The 26,801-nt window shown below is 37.2% G+C and overlaps 1 protein-coding gene across 4 annotated transcripts in view; it reads left to right on the top strand.

Annotated features, from left to right (window-relative positions):
* The window catches only part of LOC105199646 (retinal guanylyl cyclase 2), a 65,444-nt gene that overhangs the window by 11,169 nt on the left and 27,474 nt on the right, over positions 1–26,801 (top strand). For 3 of the 4 annotated variants that reach the window (XM_011166834.3, XM_039452342.1, XM_026134543.2), the window contains exons 2-5: positions 20,048–20,386; positions 22,023–22,186; positions 24,920–25,046; positions 26,411–26,563. In XM_011166834.3, coding sequence (XP_011165136.1) covers positions 20,110–20,386; positions 22,023–22,186; positions 24,920–25,046; positions 26,411–26,563 — 721 coding nt within the window. In that variant the 5' untranslated portion in view covers positions 20,048–20,109. The remainder of the gene's footprint in view (positions 1–20,047; positions 20,387–22,022; positions 22,187–24,919; positions 25,047–26,410; positions 26,564–26,801) is intronic. The other variant, XM_039452341.1, reaches the window with a different exon arrangement.

Raw genomic sequence — 26,801 nt, 5'->3', positions numbered from 1 at the left:
GCGAGGGTGAATTCTTAAGACGTGAATGATCGGCGTGCCTAGACGAGCACGCAGTCGAGATTCTTGCATTAAATTGGAATTTGGATACTTGGACGTACTGCAAATGCGCTGAAATTGCAACATTAATTTTTATTACGTTTATAATTAAAATCAGGATTGGGTAGTAACTAATTAAAGTTACAAGTTAAATAATAAAGTTAAAAAACTAATAAAATCTTTAATTTTAAAAGAGTTCATTTTTACTTTAATTAGTTATTTTTGAAATACAAGTTTTAATTTAATAACTTTTCTCCCACGTTAGAAATTTGTCTATGTAAAAGAGAAAAATACATTTTACAATAAAAAGAATGTTTTTATTATTTCATATAAACTTAACTAACAAATAAGATATTAAATTTAATAATTCATATTGCAATTGTTTGAGCAACCTAACTTTAAAAACTTGCGAATTTCTATTTTAATACGAATACTTATCAAAATTAACTTTTAATTTAATTCAAGTTAATTTAATCTCAACGTAACTTTTAACTAATTAGCTTTGATCACATAACTTTTAGCCCAACTAAATTAATTTTATAAGCTATTAACTTTAACGTGATTTAGTTGAAGAATTATATTAACTCAATCAACTTTAATTAAAATTAAGTTTTTTTCAAAGAAAAAAATTTCAATAAAAGTTTTATTTTCATTTGGAATTGTATGATTTTACCACACTTGTGATATAACCTTTTCTGAGACGAAGGAACATGTTTTAGTACCTCTACAGACCCATTGCTAAAAACCTCAAATAAAAGTTGTAACAAAAAATTTTAATGCTGCAATTAAAATTTTTTATAATCAAGGAGAGTTTTGTATATTTAAAAATTTATATATTTAAGTATATTTATGTATTTAAGCTGCGTATGTGTACATTTCTAGAGTAATGAAATTATTTTAACACGCCTTCAATGATCGGACATTAGTCTAACCATCTAGACGAACGAAAATCGAGTATTGCTGACAAATGGCGAAGCTTGTTGTTAACGTTGAATAGATTTTCCTAAAAGACGAGCGGTACGAAGTATTAAGTGCTACCAATTGGAGCATCATTGAAATGGTATGACCATTCATTAAAATAATTGATATCCGAAAATCGATTTCAATTTACGAGCGTGGGTAAATATGGGCAAATTCTATAATAATTGCGTAACATTACAATGTGATAATATGTAAATGTTGCAAATTTGCGGGGAATGGGTTAATTAATATTCAATAGTTAGCTAATTCTATATTCTGCAAATGACAAGATAGCAAACGTAAAATCCATTGTAAAAGTGCATTGCCTCATGTGACATCCCGATTTGTTGCCATGCACAACAACAAGTCTCAATCACCTCGCGGGATAATGGGCATTGTTTTTTATTTTTATTCAGCCGCGTTTCACCCGCATTTCGATTTCGCAGAGAACTTATTCATTTGTATGACTGCTTTTGTGGCCGCCAGGAACGCGCGCTCGGCAGCCAGTTACGTTACATAAAATGATTGACTTGCTACTGGTTGAATAACTGGTCACAATAACGCAACGAAATCAATAATCAGCCAGACACCGCGCTTTGTGTTATGTCGGTAATTTTAGAGCGTTATCCCCCCAATTGTGCCAACTGTGTTCCGTGCATTGCATTTTGGAAATTTAATATCTCGAAAACAACAACCTGAATAGCTCTCCGTACAGATCTTTGTTTACGCTATTGCAAAACTCCATGCGCATATGCCGTACAGCACATGTAATAATTATTATTTACCGTTACGCGCTCATTGAATACAAAGGAGAGTTACCAAATGCGTACTACTTAAGTAATGTTTTATCACATTGCGCATATTCATTGTATTAGTGCTGTTGTCGATGCAAATTAAAGTTTGAAATTGTAACTCGATGTTTCAGTTATCTATTATTACATGTTAAACATTCAATAATATCGAATTAGTTTGTCATAAGCTTTTTTTGTGATATGCTGCGAAAAGTGTGATTTAAAAAATCGGTCGCACCTGTGATTTCTTAAATCGTATCGTTTTCAAAAATATCAAATTTATGAATTAAAATAATTAAAAATACACGGAATTACCGTTAACTAATATTTAGTTTATTAATAATTTAGCGAAAAAGCGATCAAATATTCAATAATTAAATTATAATAATGAAAATATATGAACACACTGAAATAAAACTGGCTTGAATTTGTTTCTGCAATTGACATACTTTTAGTCATAAAAATTAATAGTTTAATTATTATCATTTATTAATCTTACATTAGTATCATTTTTTTACAATCAGCTTTGTGGTGGTGATAAATTAGGAAGCTTGATACAATTTATAAAAATATCGATTTAATTTTTGTAATAATTTTAAATATGTATATGCAATAAATGTAAAATATTCTACAACAAGCCCTTAATGAAAATATAACAATTCAAAGTAATTGCATAATTACGTTATTATCAGCTGTATGAGTTGATTAAAAATTTACATGAAGCGTATCTGAGTTTCTAAAATGCTGATAGCGCATGCACAAAAGAAAATAAAACTTGTAAAATTTTTATCTATGTTGTTCGTTATTTGCTTTTTATTTTTGTTATTAAGTGTTGCTTATATGAAGTAAAAATGCAAAATATTGAATTGGCACTTTTTAGGGGACCGATATTCAGCAACTTTTTCCTACTGCTCTTTCGCTGGAAAGAATCTCGGTGTGCGTAAAAATATAAAATCGCCTCTCGCGAGAATATTCATGAAGTATAAATTTAAGGTGCGAGTTTCTCTTATATCCGTAACAGAGATATAATTCAGAGGAGCAGCTCCTTCCGAGCTGCTTTTATTTGTACTCTATATTTTCCAACGGGTATTTAATTATTTCTTGCCGGCGCAAAGCTGCCCGTTCAGATAAAACGTCTTGTCTTTACAGTATCGAACACCAATGAAACGTGCTAAGATGTTTCCGACTTTTATAACAACTTCTCACAAACTCGCGCGCTATCACCCACGCGGAACCCACCTGCGCCTTTTGACATTTCCACATTGTTACGCTGGAATTCTAGATGCGTTTTCCGTGACATTGGTCGTCAGACGCGTGAATCGCTGTTGATCTCCAAGTCGATCAGCGATATCTAGTTCTATAATAGGGGCGACCTAGAACGGCGGTGAGGTAGGATAGACAATTAAGAGAGGATTACGTCGTGGGGGAGTGATTTTGCGGCTTTTGCGAGACCTTCTTCCAGGACATTTGCTCTCGCCTTCTTAGCAAAGTCCCGCTAAATTCGCCGTTTCGGCGTCGTGGGATCGATATTCTTTTCTTAGGGATGCACAAAGTTTTCCGTCGGAGCGGGGGACGTTAGGGAGAAAAGAGACGACATTGCTTGGACACGAGGGGATACGAAAGGACGGAGTTGCTACCGAGGTTCGCAGCGTCATGTGTAACGTGCCTCGGGCTAAATATTGATTTCTATTTTAACTTGCAAGTACCTGAAAGACTCTTTAATATCGTAAACAATCGCGCGAAGTGCGTTTTACATTTTTACAACGTGTAAACGTAATAGCACGTTCTGCGATATTTCGTCGATGAAATGAAATTGATTGTAAGAGTAATTGAATACGATACGGCGAATATATTTGTACGAAACTAATTTTACGGACGAAGAGCCGTATCGAGATAAAAAAAAGTATAATTATAATTGCGTCGGTAATAAACAATATATTACTGTTAATTTTCTAATTATAATAAGAGAATACATGAAATGCAGTTGGTAGAGGTAGAAATGTGCGACTCAAGCATTTGTGCAGTCGAATCGAATCGAGTAGAGTTTTGATGACACATTTGAAATCGAATTGGATTGAATTTGAAATTTTTCCGTGAAATCAAATCTGTCTGATTCGAATACGAATCAAACGCGAATTAAAATTTTTCCGGATTTACATTACATGATAATTTAAACGTAATAAAATACATATTTTCAACGACATAGCAGATCCTTTTTAATAAAAGAAAAATTAATCGCAAGAATTTTAGAAAATAATTTTAAAAAAAATTTATGGTATGTATTAAACAATAAGTGTGAGAGTTTTACACTGATAAGCGTTTAATATATGTATATTGTACAAAATATAACGTTACTATCGAAGTGATAGTACTTTAAGTCGAATCACTTAATCAGGAAAATATAATGGAGCAATTTCAAATTTTATTCTAAATTTTATAAGATCATAAAATCATGGCAAATTAAAATTTACGAAGATGATTGTCAATTGTGTACACAAATTTTTGAAAAGTTTAGAAACGATAGAAAAGTTTTGGAAATCGACAAATCAACAATCAGATAAGAGAACTGCTACGTGCTGATACGAGATTGGTCTCGTAAAAAATATAAATAAAGCAATCAAAATAAATGATTCGAAAATTTTGAACTATTTGAGTACAAACCTTGCAGAGAACTATTTAAAAACAAATCGAATTCAATTTGAGTCAATTTGATTCGAATTGGCACACACAGAGATAAGTTTCTTCGAGTCAAAAAATATTTGTTTGAATCAAAGAAATTTCTGCATTGCTATACGGTTAAAGGAAAGTTTCTTCGATTTTTTGAAAAAAATTTTTGGCTGCTTTTTTTATTAAAATTAATAAAATAGTTTGATTGTACAAAGCTAACCTTTTCTTTATAAATAAAAAAAATTATATTTTTAAAACTAGGATAACTAAATTATTTCTTACATTTCTGTCAGTATTTTCTTTGAATTAAAAAAATTATTTGTTTAAATTAAACAACTTATTTATTTACTTTAAAAGAAGGCTAATAACGTCATCTTTTAAAATCAAATAAATTTTTATTTTGATTAGTATATTTTTACTTCAACTTAAAAAAGCCAAGTTAAAAAAATGATTTCATCAATTTAAATACAACTTTTCTCTGGCTGCACACTTCTCTAGTCAAAAGCATCTCCATAAAACAATGGCATCCCCATAGAACAGTGACACAGATCAAAATTTTTTGAATTTTGTATTATGTGCCAAATTTTTTCTAAATATATAGGTTTTCAATTAAGCAAAGTCACAAAAGTTAAATTTAAAAAAAGAACAAAAAAAATGAAAATTGGAAAAAATAAAACAAATCTCAAAAGGAATAGCTTTTAGTGTTATGTTAAGGGTCTAACATAACACAATAATGAAATCAATATCTGCATTACTTTTAGGCAATTTGAAACAATGATTAATAACGACTTTGTGATTGAGTTCAAATCACGAGATATTGTTGTAAATAATTAATTTTGATATACGCAGTTTTCTTTTCTGTCTCCCGAGCAAATACTACTTTTGATTCGTATACCTCTTCTTGCAATATGCACAAGCGTTTCGCTGTACCGTAATAGTGTATTTCCGTCAACGTGAATTCCTGCAACGCATTCGTTAAACGATTACACGGTCGCGACGCACGTAGAATACGGCTGGTAGTCTCACGGGCAATAGATGATATTTTCATGTCGACGGATACAAATGGCAGCGTTGCGCGACGCAAAAGATACGTCGCGCGAGATAAACAGACTTCTTTTATTTGCGCCGGCCGGTTTTTTTTATGTTAGCCGCGCAATCTTTTCGCACATTTAGCCCGACCACTAACAATTTACGACCACCCCGGCGACGAACGAGCGCGGCAACCGAAATTGGGTATGAAACCTCGGATAAATTTGCGCATCGCCTTGTGTACCGCGTAATTGAAGGAATTATCCCCCGCAAACACACGTGATTGACTAATTTTCATTATCTCGATCGATATACGCTCGTGTACGCGAGCGCCACTATAATTTCGATGATTATCGGGATTTATTCTTCCCCGCTCCGTCCTCCTTGTACATGCATAAAAGAGAAACGTTACCTTGTTTATTTTTCAAGTAAACATTATACTCGAAAATTTGATTTGTTACGTTTACTTTGCCGCACATATTCAATTTATACAGTATAACGGCGAACGAGCGAGCACAGCGTGCACCAATAAACGATTCTCGATTTAATGATCTTCGCGCATGAAATAACAACATGTACGACACGCCGTAAATTTTCTCAAATTAAAAAATCTGCGGTTCTCAATAAATTAACTTAACTGTCAGACTTTAAATAGAATTGCGCGATTACAAATCTGTTGCGGCAATTTATGCAACACGCGCGCTCTTCAGTGAAAATAAAAGGACCGCTTTGAATCGCGGTGGGGGGAGAAAAAATAATGAAACACAAAATTTACGTAACTTTGGGAAAAAAAAGACGGTCGTAAAGCGAAGCGTTATAGAAGCGTTTTAAAGTCCCGCCAGCCTCGGTTTTTAAATTCCGCCAAGTTTTTTTCCTCGGCGCGCGACGCTTCTCTACTTCGGGCGACCTCATTTTCGCCATTCAAAATGATCTTTTAATTTTGATGAGAAGCGCATTATTTAACGGCGCAGAAACGTACGTAAAACGTGATAAAATTATTTTCTGCTGCGCCCCGGCCAAATTGAAAATTTCAAAACACAATAACGTTACATTGACTTCTTAAAAAGCGAGAAGATTAAATGCATCTCCTGATCCTCTGAAAAGTTAATTGACCGCGGGACGAAGAGGTGAATCAAGCGAACAACGCACAGCGCCATTTTCGTATAATTTATGTTAAGAGACGGATTATCTACGCATAAAGCCCCTAGCCTTTACGTTCCGCGCTGAATTAATTAAGACGCGATTTTAGTAAAGAGAGCGCTTCCTTTTAAAGAATAGAATTTTCTCCGTGGAATATAAAAAAGAAGGCGGGCACATTCTCTCATCGGCATTCCCACCGCGCCATCATTGCGTACTTGCGCATCTATTTCTGAAGTTTAATAACGGTGAAGTCATTTGGATCGGGAGAACGAATTTATAAGGATGGGAAAGATAAGACCGTCGCGAGATATCCGAGCGCTTTCCGAGATCGATTCGATTCTGCGGTTTCACTGGACACCGAGGAAAGAAAGAAATATATTACACATTTTATTTCGCCTTACGGCATCTGCGCGACGCAATACGTTTGCGGTACGTATGCATATTTCATGATGAAAAGAACGAAAAGTTGGCTATTATTGCGCGATTCTGACGGCTGCACCGTTCAGTTATAATCGAAAAACTTTACTCGTTATCGCGGACCACGATTTCCCATAATCGTTTTTATTTGCAAATTTTTGATTTTTTGTTCTTCTCTCTCTCTCTCTCTTTCTCGCTCCATTTAGCCAAACAGCCGATAACCGGGACGATCGTCTCTTTGCGCGCGTATCTCTCATCAAATATGAATAACTTGTGCACATAATTTCGGCAGTTAAAAGCGAATGCATTGAACGTTTATTTTGACGTCCCTAATGAATAGCTTGTACACACAATGTTGTGCAATAACTAAAAATCTTCGTTTTTAATAATTCCTTTTTATTTTTGAAATGTAAATAACGCCGAAATAAATTATCGTGAAAAAAATGAGCATCCCGAATGACTTTATCATGTTAATAGACTTTATTTTGTCATGTTAACAACGTAATAATTTATAACAATTTTCTGTCGCGCGATCGTAAATTTGTTTTTGAATTATGGAATATTTTTCTTTTTTAAACAATATTTACGCGGATAATAACCGGCGCGTTCTTCCGTGCAAGCTTCGTCGGAGCTCGATTGTAATTGTCACATTAAAATAAATCACCCCCGAGATTTTAATCGCGCGTTATTAATTCCATGGCCCCGGATAGACGCAAATCTCTCGATTCTTCATAATTACCGCAAATGTCGCAGTTGCTTTCAAATAACGCGCAACCGCATTCGATCCGTCCTCGAGTATTTAATGAAATGTCTTTGAGCTTGAGCATTAATTAACTGATCCTTAATTACCACAGGCGCAGAACTCGATAGGATTAAGTCGGGAGTAATAGCGTGCTCGTAAACGCGAGCTTCCATTAGCCGCTGCTGCAGCCAGATGCAGCGATGTTGCGTTTATACTCGCGCATCAATATTTACCCGTAGCTTCTGCAAATAACGTATTTTTCAATTTTTCTAAATTTAATAAACGTTCCTCTCTAACAATCCGGATAATGGCCGAATCGGTATTAAGTCCGCGAGGCTCTCTATTCCCGACGAGTGAATTTAATATCATCCATCACGCGGTGTCTATCGACGGGACGCGATAGCATTAATCCGAGTATTATTCACAACTTGTAAGTGCCGCTGGCTTTCAACGGCTGTTGCAGATGCACGGCTACTTGAAAAAACGGGCGCGCTGTATCGATTCTTCCGTTAGCAGCCTCGATAAATTCGTTCGCGAGAGATTTAATGTATCTACGTGTATCCTCAACATCCAGAAAATATTTGTTCTCGATAAACGAGTTTATTATTACTCACCGTGTAACATCCCTCGACAGAATTAATACGCAAAATTATTAGCAATTTAATAATTATTGGTTTTAATCGGCTACACCGCGCGCGCGGATCGCTAGGAATGAACGGACGCATATGAAATATGCATACGGCGTGTCGATGTCAATTCTTAACATTCATAAATTTGCGTTTGTAACAAGTTGAACAAACGCGCCCCTGCCATCCGGACGAACGCGCGCGCGCGCTTTCGAAGGGATCCATTGTTCTCCGGGGAGCGCGCGTAACATCTCGGGGCGCGACAGGATTAACCCGAAATTATTGGCAGCCCATAATTACTGGCTTTCATTACCTGTTACGGATCATGCGGCTGCGAGCGCCGCGTGCACGAGCCTTCCGCCTGCCAATCGCCGCGCCTCGTACGTCGTAATCAGACTTTCAGGTGTGCAATATCGGCGCGTCAGAGCGCGATCTCGCAGGTGTGTGTGTGTGTGTGTGTCTGCGCATCGTCGAGAGTCAACTCGCCCCAATTCGCCCAATTTGGCATCGTCAACCCTCTCGGGAGGGATGGCGGGATGCGAGGTCCGTTCGAGGCGCGTTACCGCGCCGGATGTTGCGGCGCGCGATCAACGGTGGCAGCGATTCGAGCGCGTCGGGATGAGGTGGCGGCCGGACGGCCGGCACCGGACGGACTTCCGAATTGGGACGAATAAGCTGCGCCGGCGATCGAACGCGGGGCACTCGCCCCTCGAAGCAGCGGTGGCGGCTGCGACGGCGACGGCGACGCTCGCCCTCTTTATCTCTCTCTCTCTCTCACCCTCGAAAAACAACGACCTCGATCCTCGACGCTCTCTCGCGCCGGCCGCCATCGTACCAGCGCGATCGATACGTCCCGTTGGATAGACACGGGACGCTTCCGGGACGGGAATCGACCCGGCGTGGATCCCATGCATATGTATGGCCGCGCGTTAAAGTGTGCGAACGATCAGAGTCAAGGTCGAATCGGCCATTCCGCTCCGTTCCAGACCGATATCTGAATCACGGACAGACGTGGTCGGAAATAGCGCGCTCGATATCGTCTCTCCCCGCGGCTAAAACGAGCGTGTGTTATTGTCTCTGATTGGCAGTAACCAAGAGCTAAGATCGAGCTTTAGCCTCGTTCTATCTCCTACGCTCTCTCTCTCTCTCTCTCTCTCTTTCTCTCTCTCTTTGTTGTTTGAAACTTGAAGCGGATATACCGCGAGGAGTAATGTGAACATCGTGTAGACAACGATTCTTTTAGAGGGATGAAGATATCGAACACGGAATTTAGTTTACGAGTGACATAAGTGAACGTAATCGGGGAAATATAAAATTTAACGGTCGATCTCCCGGCACGTAAATTTAAAACGTTCGCGAACAGAAGGGTTTCTATCGGTGCAAATATCGGGGAAGCAAATTTATTAATGAAACCGAGCTGGTACAGAGAGCAATCGAGCGTATAAAATTTTGCCAAACGGACAAGCTTCGCCGAGCTTAAACGATCGCCGTGTAACCGCGAAAATATTTTTAAATATTCACTGAACTCTGAAACGTTGGAATGAAATTAGTTCGGAACTTTGGATCGTCCCATCGTAACGTTTCGTGATTGTCGAATTATTCTCTATGAAGGTGGAAAATTTTAACGTGCGACGCAGCGCGGCGGCTGCCGGACAGCGAACGCGACGATATAAAATGTGACGGAGGAATGTCGAAAATATTTAACATTAAATTGACGATATTGAATGTCACGGTGGAGCCTTGGGCAAAAATCGTGGACGGAAATAACGGTGCAACTGTTGCTGCCATAAATTAGGTCAATGTTCCAGAATCTCTTGTTCAATCTCCGCGTGCGAAGCGCGTTAACGCGACTTTAAACTCGACGGGGACTAAAAAACTGATGTGACGCGCTGTTTTTCCCCGCGGCGACGCTGCGACAAAATGTGTAAGCGCGAAAGTGGTTTGCACAATATTCATTTTGAGAGGAGCCGCTTTAACCACTCTGCGCGGAGGAGCGTTTTATTAAGAAAGAGGGGTGACATTCGGACGCCGTCGTATAAAAACGAAGACTCGCGAGATGTCAACCCGAGGAATCGAGAATTCCGTCGCGCGTAGTGTTTTACAGGTATGTGAACTTGCTTTTTTGTTTTCCTTCGAGGAGAAAATTTATCGCGTTGATACAAAACATGGATTTTTCAGGAGAACATAAAGCACCTTATAAAGCTGAGGTTTTTCTTAGAAAATATAAGAAGTTACAAGAAAATTGTAACGTGACGAAATGTGCAGAGAGAGAAGGGTTCGCTGAAGTATTTAAAAATTTAGAATAAGAATCCAAAAATAATTTTGTTCGCTAAAATAATTATGAAGGACTTTCGAGCATAATAAGCGATGCTAGAAAAAGTTTTGACATTCTAGTAACAGTTTGAGCGTTCTGCATAGTTATAATATTTTAATGATCTAACGAAACTATTTTCAGACCTGTATTTAGTTAAATTTTTACGTACTTAAACGAAATTCAGTACACTAAAAAATTTCATGTTTCAGTAAATATATTTATTTTAATATCGTTTTTTTCTCGATTTAAAAAAATATTTCCTAAATTTAAAAATAAATTGTTTTATATTAACTAATATTTATTTAAATAAAAAAAATAATATTAAAATGAATATGTTTACTTGAACATAAAAAAACCTTTTTTTTTTTTTTAATTTAATTCTTCATTTTTTTATCTCATTGCTGTGTCTATATTAGAAAATTTCAATTACTGTTCTTAAAGCCTTTTATTTATTAATTGTTTTTTTTTCATTGAAAATTATATTTAACCGTTAAATTTTTATGTTCCCTATGTTCCCAAACACATATAACTCAAAAAATTAATTCCCCAGAGAAAAAGAAAAACTATTTTTCAACTCGATAAAAAGTTATTAGATTATTAGTTAAATAATTTAATTTAATTATTTTAATCAAATAATCGGTAATTAAATTGTTTTAATCAATTCATTTTAATCAAAAATAATTTGATTAAATTGTTTTAATCAAATTATATTTTAATCAAATAATTCAATTAAATTCATAATCAAATAACGTCGGCAAAGGATATACTCTTAGAAATATGATCAAATGACATTTTTGTCATTTCGTTTCAGTTCAATTAGTCTACTTCTGATGATTGAGAGAGTTTATCTAACGCATTCGTGGCACTAACTCGGGAATCACGATTTTTTGTGAGTTGTGTCTATTGAAGTAAGGATGCGATATACAACAATAACCACATATACTGACATAATACTGACACTACTATATGCCCATTGTTGTTTTAGCGATATATCAATACTAAGTCCAAAGATACACAGAACTGTATAACACTTGACCCGATTCTCGAACTTGCAATGTACGGTACTACCACGACGATTGGGTTTTTGCGAACCTTTATTTATCCTCGCCCCTTTGACAACATTCGGGACTAATATTCCATGGGATTAGAGAAGGCTCTTGTTCTCGATAAGGCCACTGCGTATAAAGAAGAAAAAGAGATAAGGTTTTTCGATATCTTAGGGATACAGAGCATTAAACGCAAAGGGAAACGTAATATCATAATGATAGAGTTAGAGCACAGCTCTGATGAAGAATGTCACGTGGATTATGTGATAATAAATCGACAGAAAAAAATCGACAGGTTGAGTGTTGTTAAATCTAATTACCATTTTAAGACGATCGCGTTCGATCGCCTCTGGCGATTTTTCCAGAAATTTTTCAATAAAGAATTAATTACACGCAAAAGATTTTATTTATAGAAAATAAAAATTTGCGTCAACGCAAACGCGAACCATGCGCTCGGTGCAACAATTTACTCCTGAATGGTTGAAAAGCCGCGCGATAGCGCAACTGAGGTGAAATTTCTCAAGTTCACTAATTTACCGTGTTCTATGTCAAAGTGGATTCATCACCTGTTGATCTCATTCTTTCTCTGAATTTGACGCGAATTAGATTGGATTCAATATGCCAACCGTCAGTCTTCAGAATTTACGATCCGCGGGAATTAAGTGATCGAGTAGTGCAAACGTTGCTTTAGGCGAACGTTACCGTGTTGTGCAGCTCTGATGAAGAATAAGGTGCGCTTTTGATAAATTGAAAAGTTTCTCTTGCAAAGATCGTGTGTGCGAGCGAATGGTGATATTTATTTTTAAAAATAAATTTTAAAAATTAAACCTTTTTGTTGAAGAGAAATAGATGAAAAGGAGAAATTACGGAACACATGTGCTGAAAAATAAACAGAAATAATATGGCGAAATTACAGTTAGAAATAATAATTAATGTTTATTATTATATAATTATTTCCGTACACGTAACATTTTCCAATGGCGCAACCCATTAAAAACAAACTGTACCTTTGCTTGCAGAACAAATTTTTTTCATCTTTTTACTTACAAATGTACATTACATTTAATTGTAAAATTTAATTAGAGATTAAATTACCACGAAATTACGATGTTGTAAAGATTACATTTCAATTAATAAATAAATTAAATACGCGCGATCGATAAGAAGAGTAATACGCTAAATTTTACAAAGGCATAACGCAATTAAGACAAGTAAAGGAATAATCCAAACTCATTGATAATAAGCGCGAACGGCGATATCGATCTGTATAGCAAGGTATTAAGAAGGTGCAGAAAGAAATAATGAAATTATCAGCGAACGTGGGCTTTTACCTTATGCAATATTAAGAATCTTCGACAAGAAGAAGTGGAATTAACTATATATACATATATATATAATAGAATCGATAACTCTCTCGCATACGATATAATGCGATTCCAATTTAGCGTCATTACGAAGTAATAAGTAACATATCGAATTGCGTGAAGCACCAATGAATATAGAGAAAGATTAAATTAAGACGATAATATAATACATTTTCAACTCTCCTTCTTACAATTGCTTAATCTGGAAAAATTGAACTATTTAATATGAATCGTTTAATCAATTTTGCAATTACATCTATATATGTAAGAAATTTCGAATACTCGTGGAGACAAATGCGAAGGAATAAATGACGAATCTGACGAAAACGAAAATAATCATTTCTACAGTAAATGAATCGACGACGTTTTACGATCTGCTTTTCAATTCTTATTCGTCGGCTATAAACATAAGTATATGTTTTGACGAGCGGCCATAAAATTCCGGAGGTTCGTTGCGCCATTTTCATTTAAGATTACTCGACGTCTTCCACATTTTTCCGTCTTCTCTCCGTGAGTTTTTATTATCCCCGTGCACGTTTCCAATTTAGGATGTTGAATCATGATCATATTCTCCGCATGTCTCCTGGGTGCCGGCGAGCTGCTGCTCGCCGGAAATCGTTACGAGTACCCATCAGGGACCGATGCATCTGATTCAATGCATTCATCGGTGACGGGACTCGACGCGCGCTCGAACTTGTTCAGGCTACGTAAATAGGAAAATGATCCTCTCGAAGTGCCCCGCAGATGTTAGGGCTAATTTCCTCATTTAATTGGCACGTTATCGTTATTGACATTTAAAATCTCGCTAATGAAAGGGAAAGAGAGAGAGAAAAAGAGAGAGAAGATACGAATCCTGAGCGTCGCAGAGCGTACGACAATTTTTTTTAATCAATATCGAACACATCAGCTGTAATAACTCAGTATTACGTGTCTTGTAATTACATCACGGTAATTTTGCTGGCGTAACAAGCTCGTAATCGATCGTAAATGTCGCGTAAAATGAGAGACCAACGCCTGCCTGTTGTTGTCTGCAACGAACTAATACTGGATTGTCTCGGATATCTCAGGCTGCAACCTCGTAGAGAGATAAAACGCTTTCGTGTTCCAATCGTGTTCCAGTCGCGTCACGTTCCAACGAGAGAGGATTGCGTAAAAACGAATTAGTTTCCGCGTGCGCGACGCCGACCGCCTCGCAAGTCAACGTATTTAGAAGGAACTTTTAAACAGACTCGAAGTGGATTTACAGCTTGTCGGATCTGCCAAAGTCCCGGGATAGAAAGCCCCCTCGATTCAGATACATGAGAGACTCGACTGGAGAACGCTTACTCCCTTTAAAGATGGGATACAATCGGGAGAACGATATTCTTTCTATCAGAAAAATTCATCTATTTATTTCCGTCGCCGCGCATTCTATCGCCGCGAGCGCTCCATCGATATCCGGTCTGAGATCTGAGAACCAATTTAATATCTCGTGCCGGTGGATAAAGTGCGCCTTCCTTCTCTCTCTCTCTCTCTCTCTCTTGGCGTGACAGTAATTATCATAGTCAATAATACGGACGTGACGAGCGGCATAAAATTTTTTACGGAAATTCGTACCGCAGGAATCTCGAATCATTTGGGAATATTATATTACGATGTAAATTCGTTTCACATTTATTGCATATCGTTTATTATTTCGAAAAGACTCTCTAGCAATTTATATTCTGAATTACAATTATGACTCATTGACGTAATGTATCATTATGTGTTTAATATTGTGTCGACCTGAATTAATTAAATAGCTCAGTGTTACATATTCCGCTTTTGTTTCAGTTTCATTAATATTGCCCAATATACATTAATCCGAAATAAAAGATATTGTATCTTTGCGCTTTAAATCTCATTACGTACGGTTAAATTCATCAATTAATGATATTATGAATGACTTGGTGGTGGCAAGTGTTAACGACGTAGCATAATGGGAATTTTAATCCGATAAAACAATCCTGTTCCGAATTCAGGTCCTCTCTTCCAGAAAATCTCCCTTCGGGGAGAGAGAGAGAGAAAGAGAGAGAAGTCACGTACGAGCGGTATTCAATTTTGCAGCAATGACGTTAGAGAAAGCCGGCGATGGAAAACGCAAGCTGCGAATTACGCGCAAATCTACTTACGCGCAAAGCGCATCGGAATCTGACATCATCCGAAAGCGTTAGAGAGAGAAAGAGGAAGAGACGAACGCGGACGCGGACGTGGCGCGGTGGCGTGTGGCACGTTAGGGTGTGCCCTATTCATCATCGAGATAATCCCGATGCGAAATCGAACCGACAATCAACCGCTCGATAATCACGCTAAACGGAATTAAGCCCATAAACGTCATAAGTTCACACGTGGCCTTTATCGCGCGCGTGTGTCTGTGTCATAGATCAACCGTTATCCAGTTATCATCATCAAAAGGATAGCCGAGCAAACAGAGTTAGTATGCAATTTCTGTTCCCTCCAGTAACACTGGAAAAACTGTGTACCGTGCGCCGCCGGTGTAGTTTTGATCGTGCACTAACATTGTAAAAACTGTACACAGTTAGCGTAAGGTTCTTTTATTTCTTTTTTTACGCCGCGATAACGTTATAACAGCGTGTTTTCGTTGAAACCCGGCACCCATCTCTGTTGTTCGACTTTGCGCGTATCGGAAAGGCTTTAAAGCCGACGGATTGACCGAAGGGTATATATGACGAAGGGAAAATGACTCTCTTTTTCGACTATTTTTTAGTTCGGAACTTTTCACAACATTTTACGCGGCCATTTCTCAGTCGCTCTATAAATATTGTTACGGCGACAGCGTTAACCATTACACGTTGAGTTACGAGTTTACTAGTTCAGACGCAGTGCACGTGAGGGTACAATAATTATTTTAACACTCGTCAAACGGTAACGACATTCAACTTTCATACTCCACGAAACACGATAAACGATATGACGCAATAAACGAAAGTTTCAAAATCTCTCTTTCTTTCTCTCTCTCTCTCTCTTATACGCGCTTTTATCCAACAATCTTTACAGCATTTGCTTAAAAACTCTAAGCTGATTAAAGTATCGTAGATGAAAGGAAAAGCGTCTAATCTGGAATATCCTATGCATTTCAATATTTTCCTTCGTCATTCTGAGCGTGTAAAAATATCAGGGAACTGAACTTGTGTCGCAGAGATAATAATTTTGTTGACTACGGAGCACAGTTTTCTCGTAAAGTTACGCAAGTTCATATAACTTTGCTCGCAATTTTTCACGTCAATATTCATCTCATCATCACTCTGAATTTCTTACACAAAGCAATGAGGGAGCAGACTCGCGGCTCGTTAGAAAAATCTCACCTCGTTGGCGGATTCAGTTGTAGCATCTCAAAGAGCTAATTACGCTACGGAGCTCCTTGTTCTTGCGGTGTTAAAGGGAAGGAAAACACGATCACGTATTCCGTGGCAAACAAAGAACCGTCCTGATTTCATTGGCTCGCGACATCTACCTTTGAGCCGTCTCTCGCTTTTTCTCGCGTGCAACTCGCAGATTCTTCGTAACGTCTCTGCGATTGTGATTTTGGGGAATGAAAAAGCAACAGAGAATTAAACCAACTTGGTTAATGTAAATTTAAGATTTGATTCAACATAAGTTTATTATTATAGCACATTTATTAGAAAACGTGCATGTGTACAAAAGAAATATTATAATAAGGCAAATGTGCTTAATATGAGACATAAGGATTTTTTTCCTCATATGATGATAAGAAGAAAGGGAAAAAAGGAAAGCTTTCTTCATAAACGTATTTATTACATAAAAGTTGGAACATAACAAATTTAACTATAAAATTTAATTATACAGTAATTGTATAATTTTTCGATGGCTTTGTTATTTCGAAACACAATAATTCTAGAATTAGGAATTAATTAGCATATCAAAGCTTATTTACAATGAAATAAATTGTTTGGTAAGATCAACTAACGTTTGGTTGAATAGCGATCAAATGAATTTTGTACTTACTGGTAAAAAACTTGATTACATTTAACAAAACTTTTTATAATTTGTCGTATGAAAATAATTATTTAGTTAAGGTTATAAATTGTTTAGTCAAAATAAATATATGTTTAGTAATTATAATTATAAAATTTATTTGATCGCTATTCAACCAAACGTTAGTTGATTTTACCAAACATTTCTCTCAGCGTACTTATTTTAAAGTAAAACAGTTAGAAATTAAACAAAATTGAAAGTTCTTGAATACTAGTACGTCTTGAATACCCTGAGCATCTTATATCTCGCATCTCTCAATCATTAAATCTAATCCTTACAATTAAGCAAATTTATCACATCCTGTATTTTCCTATTGATCGACTTTATTCTATCACTGCATGCAGAATTTATTACCAAATAATTATTTATTGTATTATAAATAAGGTTTAGGGACTCACCTCAATAAAACTTGACAACATCTAATTTCATAAAGATTTTTTCTCAATGACTGCACACATGGTCTAATAATGAATTTTCTGCTAAATAGATTTTCCCCAAGAGTAATAAGTTCATAATGGGACCAACCACATGCGCTTATTAATTTAGCGGAAACTCCACTATCTCATATTAGGAACCCATCTCATAATAGGCGACTTTACTTTATTATTAATAGGAAAACTTAGCTGTGTTTTATATGACATGATCTAACATAAAAACATCGCGTACTAAAAATTATACCGTATCTCTAAGATCTAATTATCTCAAATAATGTTAATTTTATCTATATTACGTGCCGTTTAAAATAATTGCTAAACCACAGGAGATACAAAAAAATAAGCATACATTTTTTATCATTTTTTTCAAAAACGATCTGAAGTTGGCGTTGCGATCAAAGTAATTACGTAACATACACAAAACAATTGCTCTTTAATTGCTCCTTCATATATCCTTCATAATTATTCAACTTAATTAATAATGTTATACGAAAACGATCACAAATATTTACTTAGCGTTAATTTTATTTACAGTTATTCTCTTTAAATCTGTTTTTATAAAAATCTGTTTTTATGATTGCTTCTCAATTGTAGGGATCAAGTGTAAAAGACTTAGCGATTATTTTGTGATATGCAAGTCAGGAATAGTAAAGGATGGAGTACAGCAAAACAGAAGTATTTGGTTCTTGTATTCCTTGTTCAGTTTGAAATCTCGTATCTAGGTCTCATTAATTTGAGATACACTTTTATTGCACGGGATTAACGTCGCAGTACAAATGCTCTGTAATTGGCAGGCAGCAGTTTGTGCCTGCTCTAAGCACACGCATACTGCAAATCCAAGTGTGTAGTGTAAAATGTGTAGTTACTTTTTACGTATTTGCACTATTTATGCATTAAATCTGTGCGTGTAATTTTTGTACTTGTTAAAAACTCTTAGACGTGTATTAAATTACACGTCTAAGCGTATAAAAAAATTACGTGCATAAATGCGTAGAAAGTGATTACATAATTTTACACACAAAAATATACATTTGAATTTGCGATATAGTATCGTCCCTGAGACCGAGTCGCGCGCTACGAGACAATATGGTTACGATGAATAGGAAACGGCAATAGGTATAAAGCCTGTTCTACTGTACGTCGTATGTTGGTTGCATAAGCTGTAAGCCGTAAGAATTGACCAATCACAGTTGAATGTGAGGAGAGTATTCAACTGTGATTGGTCAATTCTTGCGGCTTACAGCTTATGCAACCGACATACGACATATCGTAGAACAGGCTTAAACATCAATACATTTTAACACGACACTACATTGCAAATCCAATTATGTATTTTTGCGTGTAAAATTATGTTGTTATTTTTTACGCATTTATGTGCGTGTAATTTTTTTATATGCTTAAACGTGTAATTTAATATCGATACTCGTCTAAGCGTGTGAGAAGTAGAAAAACTACATGCATAAATTTAATTTAATGCACAAAAAAATGCAAATGCGTAAAAAGTAACACACACGTTTTACACACTTGGATTTGCAGTGGCAGTGCACGTATGTGCACATGCACTCTACCTGCGCGTAATTAAGGTATGCATTATTAACCTTTTTAATATTATTATTATTATTATTTTATATATACATATATTTATCGTTCTTATTCTCTAACAAACTTTGCAAACATGTTTTATAAGTTATTATGTCATTTTATATTGCATTTAGAAGCATTATTTGTAAAGTACGTGTCGTACACATGAGTATCTCATAAATGCATCTTTTAAAGTGCTTTTTTTTCAAATACAAGAAAATAAAAATTTTTAACTTTTTATACCAGTAGATAGTATAAAGTTTTTATTGGTATAATTTATTTTCTTTAAACGTAACAAATAATACTTGACATATTAAGTTTTATAGCTAAGTGCAGCGTGCATATCGAAATTACCCTTGACAAATTTATTTGAACATGTGTGGCTTAATCCTTATACATTCAAAATTCTACATTTAAAAAAATAAAAAAAAGTGTGTTTACACTTTTAGCGTAATTCTTATAGTTTGGCAGTTACTCCAAGCTTATCCAGAAAACCTTTTATATATGCTTCATTTTTAATGCCATTACGAAGCAACTTTGAAAAAACACTCTCAGCCCCGAATGCAAAGAAGTCTCAGTCTTGTTATATATCCAAATAGGTCAGTGAGCCATGTTTACAGTGAGAAAAATGATTTCATTACGTCAACAAGACAGATATGATTGAATGCGTTTCAATGAAACTAACAGAATTTTTGGTTATCATAATAGGACTCGAAATCTTATAATCGTGTTTGATAGACTTAATTATAATCTGATACTTTCTGATTCGTCTACCTTTTAACAAACGTACTGGTCGAATCTGCCAGATTTCTAAACGACGCAGCAAGACTCCTTTTTTCAGTATACGTCTATGTACGTTCCGCAGGCGTGGGTGAATCGGCAGAACAGGGTGGCAGTGACATCGTGATCGGCAGGGTCCAAGGGCCCATGGCCGGGAACTGTTTTCGCCGGTTCTGGTGGTGGCTCCCGATCGCGATCCTATCCGGGTGCTTCCTCCGCGCAGTCGAAGCCGGCCGTATTTCGTGCACGTCCACCTATCCCTCGGAGACAGCGCGCGGCGAGCGTCCCCGGTTCGGCGCGGACGTAATAATCTTCCTGGGCGAGAGATGCGACGGGGAGATCAACACCACCGAGATACAGGATCACTTGGAGCGCGCGCCCGATCTGACTGGCGAGCTCTCGGTCAGCGTGATACCGAGATCCCGTGAGTATATACGCTACTTGCGTTCGATGATACTGTTTATTCAACAACGGCGTGGCGCGGGCGTTGCGGAAAAACCGTCTTGCGTTTGCGGTACAAATTTTATACGCGGCGCTCGGTTGGAAAACTACGTTTTGGATATTTTATGTGATTACGCGGAGGCGAGAGGCGCGGAAACTGGAAAACGGTTTAAAGCGCGAGAGCGAACATTGAAAATTTACAAGCGGTCGATGACGCGCCAATTAATTATACAAGGGGATTCGTGTACGGCTGGCTGGGATAAACCTGAGACACGCCGCGCACCACGTAGGATCGTAATCTCGAATATATTAATTAATACGAGGGTTATTATTTCTCTCACCCGGTAATTAATTATCGCCCGTATGCTCGATGCACGCCACTGTTGCGGCGTTAAATTTTGACATAACGCTCGGCTCCTCTCCCACCGAGAGTAATAGTATTACGCATATATCCGCAACGTATAGGGGATAGGTAATATAGTCATTCGCGCGCTTCCATTCCGCGCGTTATCCATCTGGCGCTGAATTTACACGCGCGATGTCCTATAATCCAATTACGTATTCAAATCAAAACTCGGTCGATTATGCGTTTGGCATAAGTTTGTTTGGCGAGCCGCGAAGAGCTCCCCTACGTACTCCTATCCCAGATAGCCAAATGAGAACAGCCTGTTGTCATTTTGCTGTCACGCGTGCGGCTTTCAATCTCGGTAATCTATGGACAAGGTGCTTTCGCAAACCGTTGTTTCGCGATCGTGTAAATTGTAAAGTCTTCATTAAGGAACTGCAGGCGTTGACATTCGAGTGTTATCTCCCAAATAGACCTCCAATCCTCAATTTGAGTGTCATTTCGAACCGCCAACGCCAATAAGTCGGGTGTATTTTTTTTTTTTTTACGAGGATCTCGAGTGACGTTTGTAAACGGATACGCGCGCGAGGTCTCGCGGAAATGACACAGCAAACTGGAGTCTACGATGTCTACAACACCACGACCGGAATATAATGCGATTCGCGTGGCACGAAGTTGATACGTCGAAGCTCGAGAATTGCTCTGGCGACTCCCCTCTGCGAGCCGGATCTTCCCGCGAGAGCGGTCGGGAGAGAGAGAAAGAGAGATAGAGAGAGATGCACGCTCAGGAAGCGCAGCTAATAGCGTCTCCGCCGTACTGTTTGCACTGTTGTATTCAACACAATCGCCAACGGTTGCACAGAGACACGCGTACGTATCATCTCTCCGCGCGAATCTGAATAGAATCGCGTTTCAATTGCGACGAGCCAAACGCCAAATCGGATTTGATGTTGCCGAGTGCCGGCTGCTACCAGAGTAGTGCGAGGAGAGTAGCGCGCGATAGCCGTCTCGTTATTGTTCCGGATGGAAAAGGACAGTGAGCTTATCGGAATCAATAGCCGACACACGAACCCCTTGAAAATTGCGCCATTAGATCAATATACGTCACACAACACCCGCTCTCGCCACCCTCTCCTAACGCATTTGCCTTGCGCGTCGCCACAATAACAAGTTGTCCAGAGGGGGGTGAAAGATCGGGGTCGGGCCGGAACCGCGCGCCGAGTCAACCGATCGTCATGGGAGCGCTAAACGGTCCGATTAATTAAATTTCCAGTGACGTGTGAGACGGAAACCGGGGGCCTCGGCGCGCTGATCCACGCTCTCGGCGAGAGCAACACGAAGGCGGTGATAGCCACGCTCGACAGCTCGATCTGCGAGGTCGCCGCCAAACTCGCGCATCTTGGGAATAAACCGCTGCTAACTTGGACCTGTCCGCTGGTGAGTGTTTATCGCGTTTATTTGCAGGAGGTCTCTCTCTCTCTCGCTCCAAGTTTGCGCAGTTATCGGAGCCGTTGAACAGCAATTAAGGTACATTTCCGGTATCTCGAGGCACACGCGACTTGAGTCTCGGGCAAATAATTGAGGTGAAACGAAACTGCTGATGTATTATTGCAGTCTTCTCTGGGTGAGAAGGGAACTAGAGGGACAGCTTTAAAATTTTACGTCGCGCCAGAGTTATCAAGCTTCACGCTCCTCGCGCGTATCTGATTGTTGTTGACTTGTATCACTGATTCAATCGCACACGTCAAAAACTGTCCCCTATGTACTATATTTATTTTCACGGTTATTATTTTATGGGAATCAAATAAAAATAAATTTGAAAAATTAAAAAAGGAAATAATTTTCCTGTCCGAGTGGCATTTATAGCACATATTGATGCGTGTTTCGCTTTGTATTCAAATTGAATCAGCGCAAACCTTTTTATACGCAGATTCCGACGTGTTTTTTTGTAAGTGCCGATGTCACACCTCGATTGTTCGTTACTGTTATTAGTAAATACATATCCCGCATTAATTTGTAAAGTAATAAACAGGGTTGTAAAAGTTATTTTTTAAAGGTAACTCGTTCGAAAAAACGAACTAGTTAGCGTTATGAATTACGAACTCTAAAAAGTAAATTATTATTATTGTTGGTTAAAAAGTAACGCTATTTTTTCCATAATTGTTTAATGCTGAAACAAAATTAGGTATGCAGTTTTAAGATGTCATAAATCAAAATTGTCGCACACGTTTTAAGAACAATTTTGAGTTTGAGATTAAAATTGATGTTAAAATTTTTAAGTATAAAATTAAGGTTGCAAAGTGTTACAAATTTCGCTGTATTTATAAATTTAATAAAAACAAAGTTTTTTTTATTTGCAGTTTGAGCATTCTTAAATCTTTTTATTGTTTTTATTAAAATATTAATAAAAACAATTATTTTATATCTTACATTTGCAAGAGTACAAAAAATAAGAATGCTCGAAATGCAGATAAAAGATTTTTGTTTTTATTAAATTTGTACTCTCTAAATCGGAATTAGTGTATTATTCACTAATTTGTAGTAATATATTTATAACTGTAATATTCAGAGATTATTACTGTCTCAATCAATTCAAATTCAATGACCTCAATTAAGAGAGGGAAATTCTCATTAACCAAAGTTAATATATAATTTTATCACTGAAAGATAGTCAATTATCACTGATTGATATAGTTATAAATGCACTAAAATTAATAAAATTTTACTAAAACCAATTTAGAAAATAAATATAAAAAAAAATGTAATTCTTAAAAATTTTAAAAATTTTAAACTCAAAATTTTTGTTTTTTAATAATATTACACATTTTGATATGCAACAATAAAATTGGTTTATGACACTTTAAAAAAATATGTAAAATAATTTCACACGTACATAACGCGCGGAAATTGTCACAAATATATTCAAAATGTAAAAAGGACGATGGAAGTACCTGTTAAACTTGTTATCGTTACAGAAAAAGTGTAAGTACATTACCGTTACAGTTACGAGAAAAGAAAAATAACACCGTTATTTGAAAGAAAAAAGTAATTGTAACAACGTTACAAGTAAGTTTGATTATTAATAAAAGTAAAAAATAACAGAGATTGCATCGCCAGGAATGCAGACGAAAGAAAAAATTAAATGCAAAATTCGCAGTATGATTATTGCGGGATGCGTTCGTAGCAAACCGTGAAATATAGCGCGACGTTATTTATTCCCGCGTTGCACTTTTCCCGGCAAGCAGAAGTTAAAATAACGAAAATTTGTGTGTGTGTGTGTGTGTGTGTGTGTGTGTGTATGTGCGCGCGCGCGTACGCTCGTAAATAATTACATGCAGCGTAATAGCCGGACTGAAATTGGAGAGGCCGTGAATTCTGTCTCGCGGTCTTCGCGCAATTGATTCCACTGAAAGAGCCAATTTTAATGCCGACTTGCGAGCGTCATTTGAATCGGGTCGGATAAATGGTTATTTCCCGTTATTTAGTTTTCTAATTGGCGCACGTCCAATTATAGACATTTCCGATGCGAGCAGCAAACTCGCAGCGTACAACTCCGTCGGGTGCTTCGACGAGGTAATATAAAGTTTTGCAAATTTCCTCCTTTCACTCAACGCGAGCTTTATCATAAAGCACAATTCGCTTGAGAGAAACAGATCGCCACCCCACGAAAGAGCTCGTCTTTATCTGCTCCTAGATATTTCATACGTTACCCAAGGCGACAGTTATGTCGTCGTTTCAGCGAATCCGACGGATACTTTCGGATATTTCGCTTGTCTCGCCTAGAAAGAGGAACTGAATTTCACAGCATCGCGCACCATTGTATTTAACTCTTTTCCGAAGCAGTTTTCAATAAACTAAAAGAAGTAACGGAACGAAAATTGTTTTAGGACGCCATTATAACGAAATACGTCAGTAAGGAATATTTTGAATTTTATGTTATTATGAGAAACGCAAATAAACGACACGCATGTGTGCTGTTGCTTTTGAATGGAAAAGTGCGTAAAAATAAATATCCCGAGAACTTTTACAAACATTTTTCTGTAAAACAATTTTGTGTTCGTCGGATAGTATTGATTTCATAGATAGATGCACCGTAGACCGAAAATAAAACGTCTCGAGTAACGCCTCGTTAAAATTTGAGATCGTAAATGTCGATAACTTATGTTCCAGAGAGATTTAAGGGAAAGGGATCTGTCTCCCATCTTTAGGCTCTCTCCGTCATTACCGTCAATGGCGAATGCCGTAGTGGAAATATTTCTTCATTTGCAGTGGAAGACTGCGGTTGTCATCAGTATGGGTAAGTCTTCGAACACTCACGTTGTACGTATAATTAGCCATAGTTACGCGAGAAAACGTCTAATTACACAAAATTACAATTTTTTAATTATTGTAATAGTGGGTAGTCCGTAAATTAAATAAAAAACATCCAAGCCTAATGTGTTAAAATTAATTAAAAAAAAAAACCGTTTTTACATGAAAAGAACGGTTTTACTAAAATATTTAAAAATTTAGTTGAATTATGGATCCGAAAATAATTTTATTATGCCATCAAAATAATTATGTTGAACTCTAAAATTCATTGCTAGAGTGTAAAAATTTTTTGCAGCGTTGCTCATTATGCCTGAACATCTGTCATAATTATTTTGATGGTTTAATAAAATTATTTTCAGATCTGTCTACAGATAAATATCTAAATACTTCAGCAATATTATTCTTTTCGTGTACCTACACTTTTAAATCACATATTAATAAAATATTATTTACATTTTTCTTAAAACAAACTTCATCTGATTGGACGTTTCTTGCATAACTATAGTCAAATTGTTCTCAAAGGATTGGAGCAAATAACACTAATTGATAAAAAAAATTCAGATATTATTTCAACTTCTGTTTTTTACTTCAATGTTTGTTCAACACATAATATTTTCTACCCGCTTTAAATTATTTCAAAACTAATAAAATTTTACACAATAAAAGAATAATAAAAATGATTTTTTTAAATAAAAATAACAAAAATATGTAAATCATTTAAATATTTTGAAGGACATTATTTGTAAAAATTAACTTCTTTTTATATAGAGATTGCTCGTATGTTGAGAGTTATGCTTATAGTTTTTGATTTTATCAGTGCAATCACACCAATCGCCATGACTCGTCCGAATTAACACGGCGGTTATTTTTTTGTTTCTCGCCCATAAAAGAGTGTCGGAAAATATTTAATCTAAATACGCCCTTTTCAACAGAAATATTACGTGACAGTTGATTAAAATTTACAGTCTTTATACATTCATTCGCGACTTGGTTCGTGAGAATTACGTAACGTATTTTCGCAAGTCGGCTCCGTCAAACGATGTGAGAGAGAAGGCGCGTTGTAAAAAAGCTCATTTATTTCAACGTGCGCCGCACGAGAATATTACATATGGCTTTTCGTTCCTGACGTCACAGCCCAATCTGGCTCGGTCCAGTCGGAATTACATCGCAAATACGCGAGCAATGCGAAAGGATTTAGAACGATAGCAATGATAACGACCCAGGAACCATCGAAACGTGCTCGACTGTTCATTAAAACGCGATATTGCCGCGCAACGCGACGCGACGCGACGCGACGCGCATGTTGAATTTTAATGCGCATTTGACAGAGGGACACGATTAATACCGCAGATCGCGAGCCGTGGACCAGCCTGGACCGTGCCGTAATCGATGCATTCCGAAGGATCGGCGTCGTCCTGCGCTACCACTTGATTCTACCCCATCGCGCCACCCTCGAGCAGATCCGCAGAATTCTAAGGTCCGCGCACAGCGTTTCCCGTCGTGGTAAGTAACGCACCCTTAATCCCATTATACGGAAACTCACGAGCATTACTCTGCACTCACAGCTCTGATACGTCTCCTCCCTCTATCCCTATCTATCTATCTATCTGTTTCTGTCTCCCTCTTTGCTGAAGTAACTATTGAAACTATCGGATTGAGGATTAAATGGCGCGTGGCGAACGCGAACGACGCTACGTGTACACGTGCCCTCTTTGTCCTTCCCTTCTGAAGTCCCTTCGTG

The sequence above is a fragment of the Solenopsis invicta genome, chromosome 8 (genome assembly GCF_016802725.1).
Source record: "Solenopsis invicta isolate M01_SB chromosome 8, UNIL_Sinv_3.0, whole genome shotgun sequence".
Classification (NCBI taxonomy): Eukaryota; Metazoa; Arthropoda; class Insecta; order Hymenoptera; family Formicidae; genus Solenopsis; species Solenopsis invicta.
Note: the sequence above shows the minus strand (reverse complement) of the source record. Positions and strands in the feature narration are given on the sequence as shown.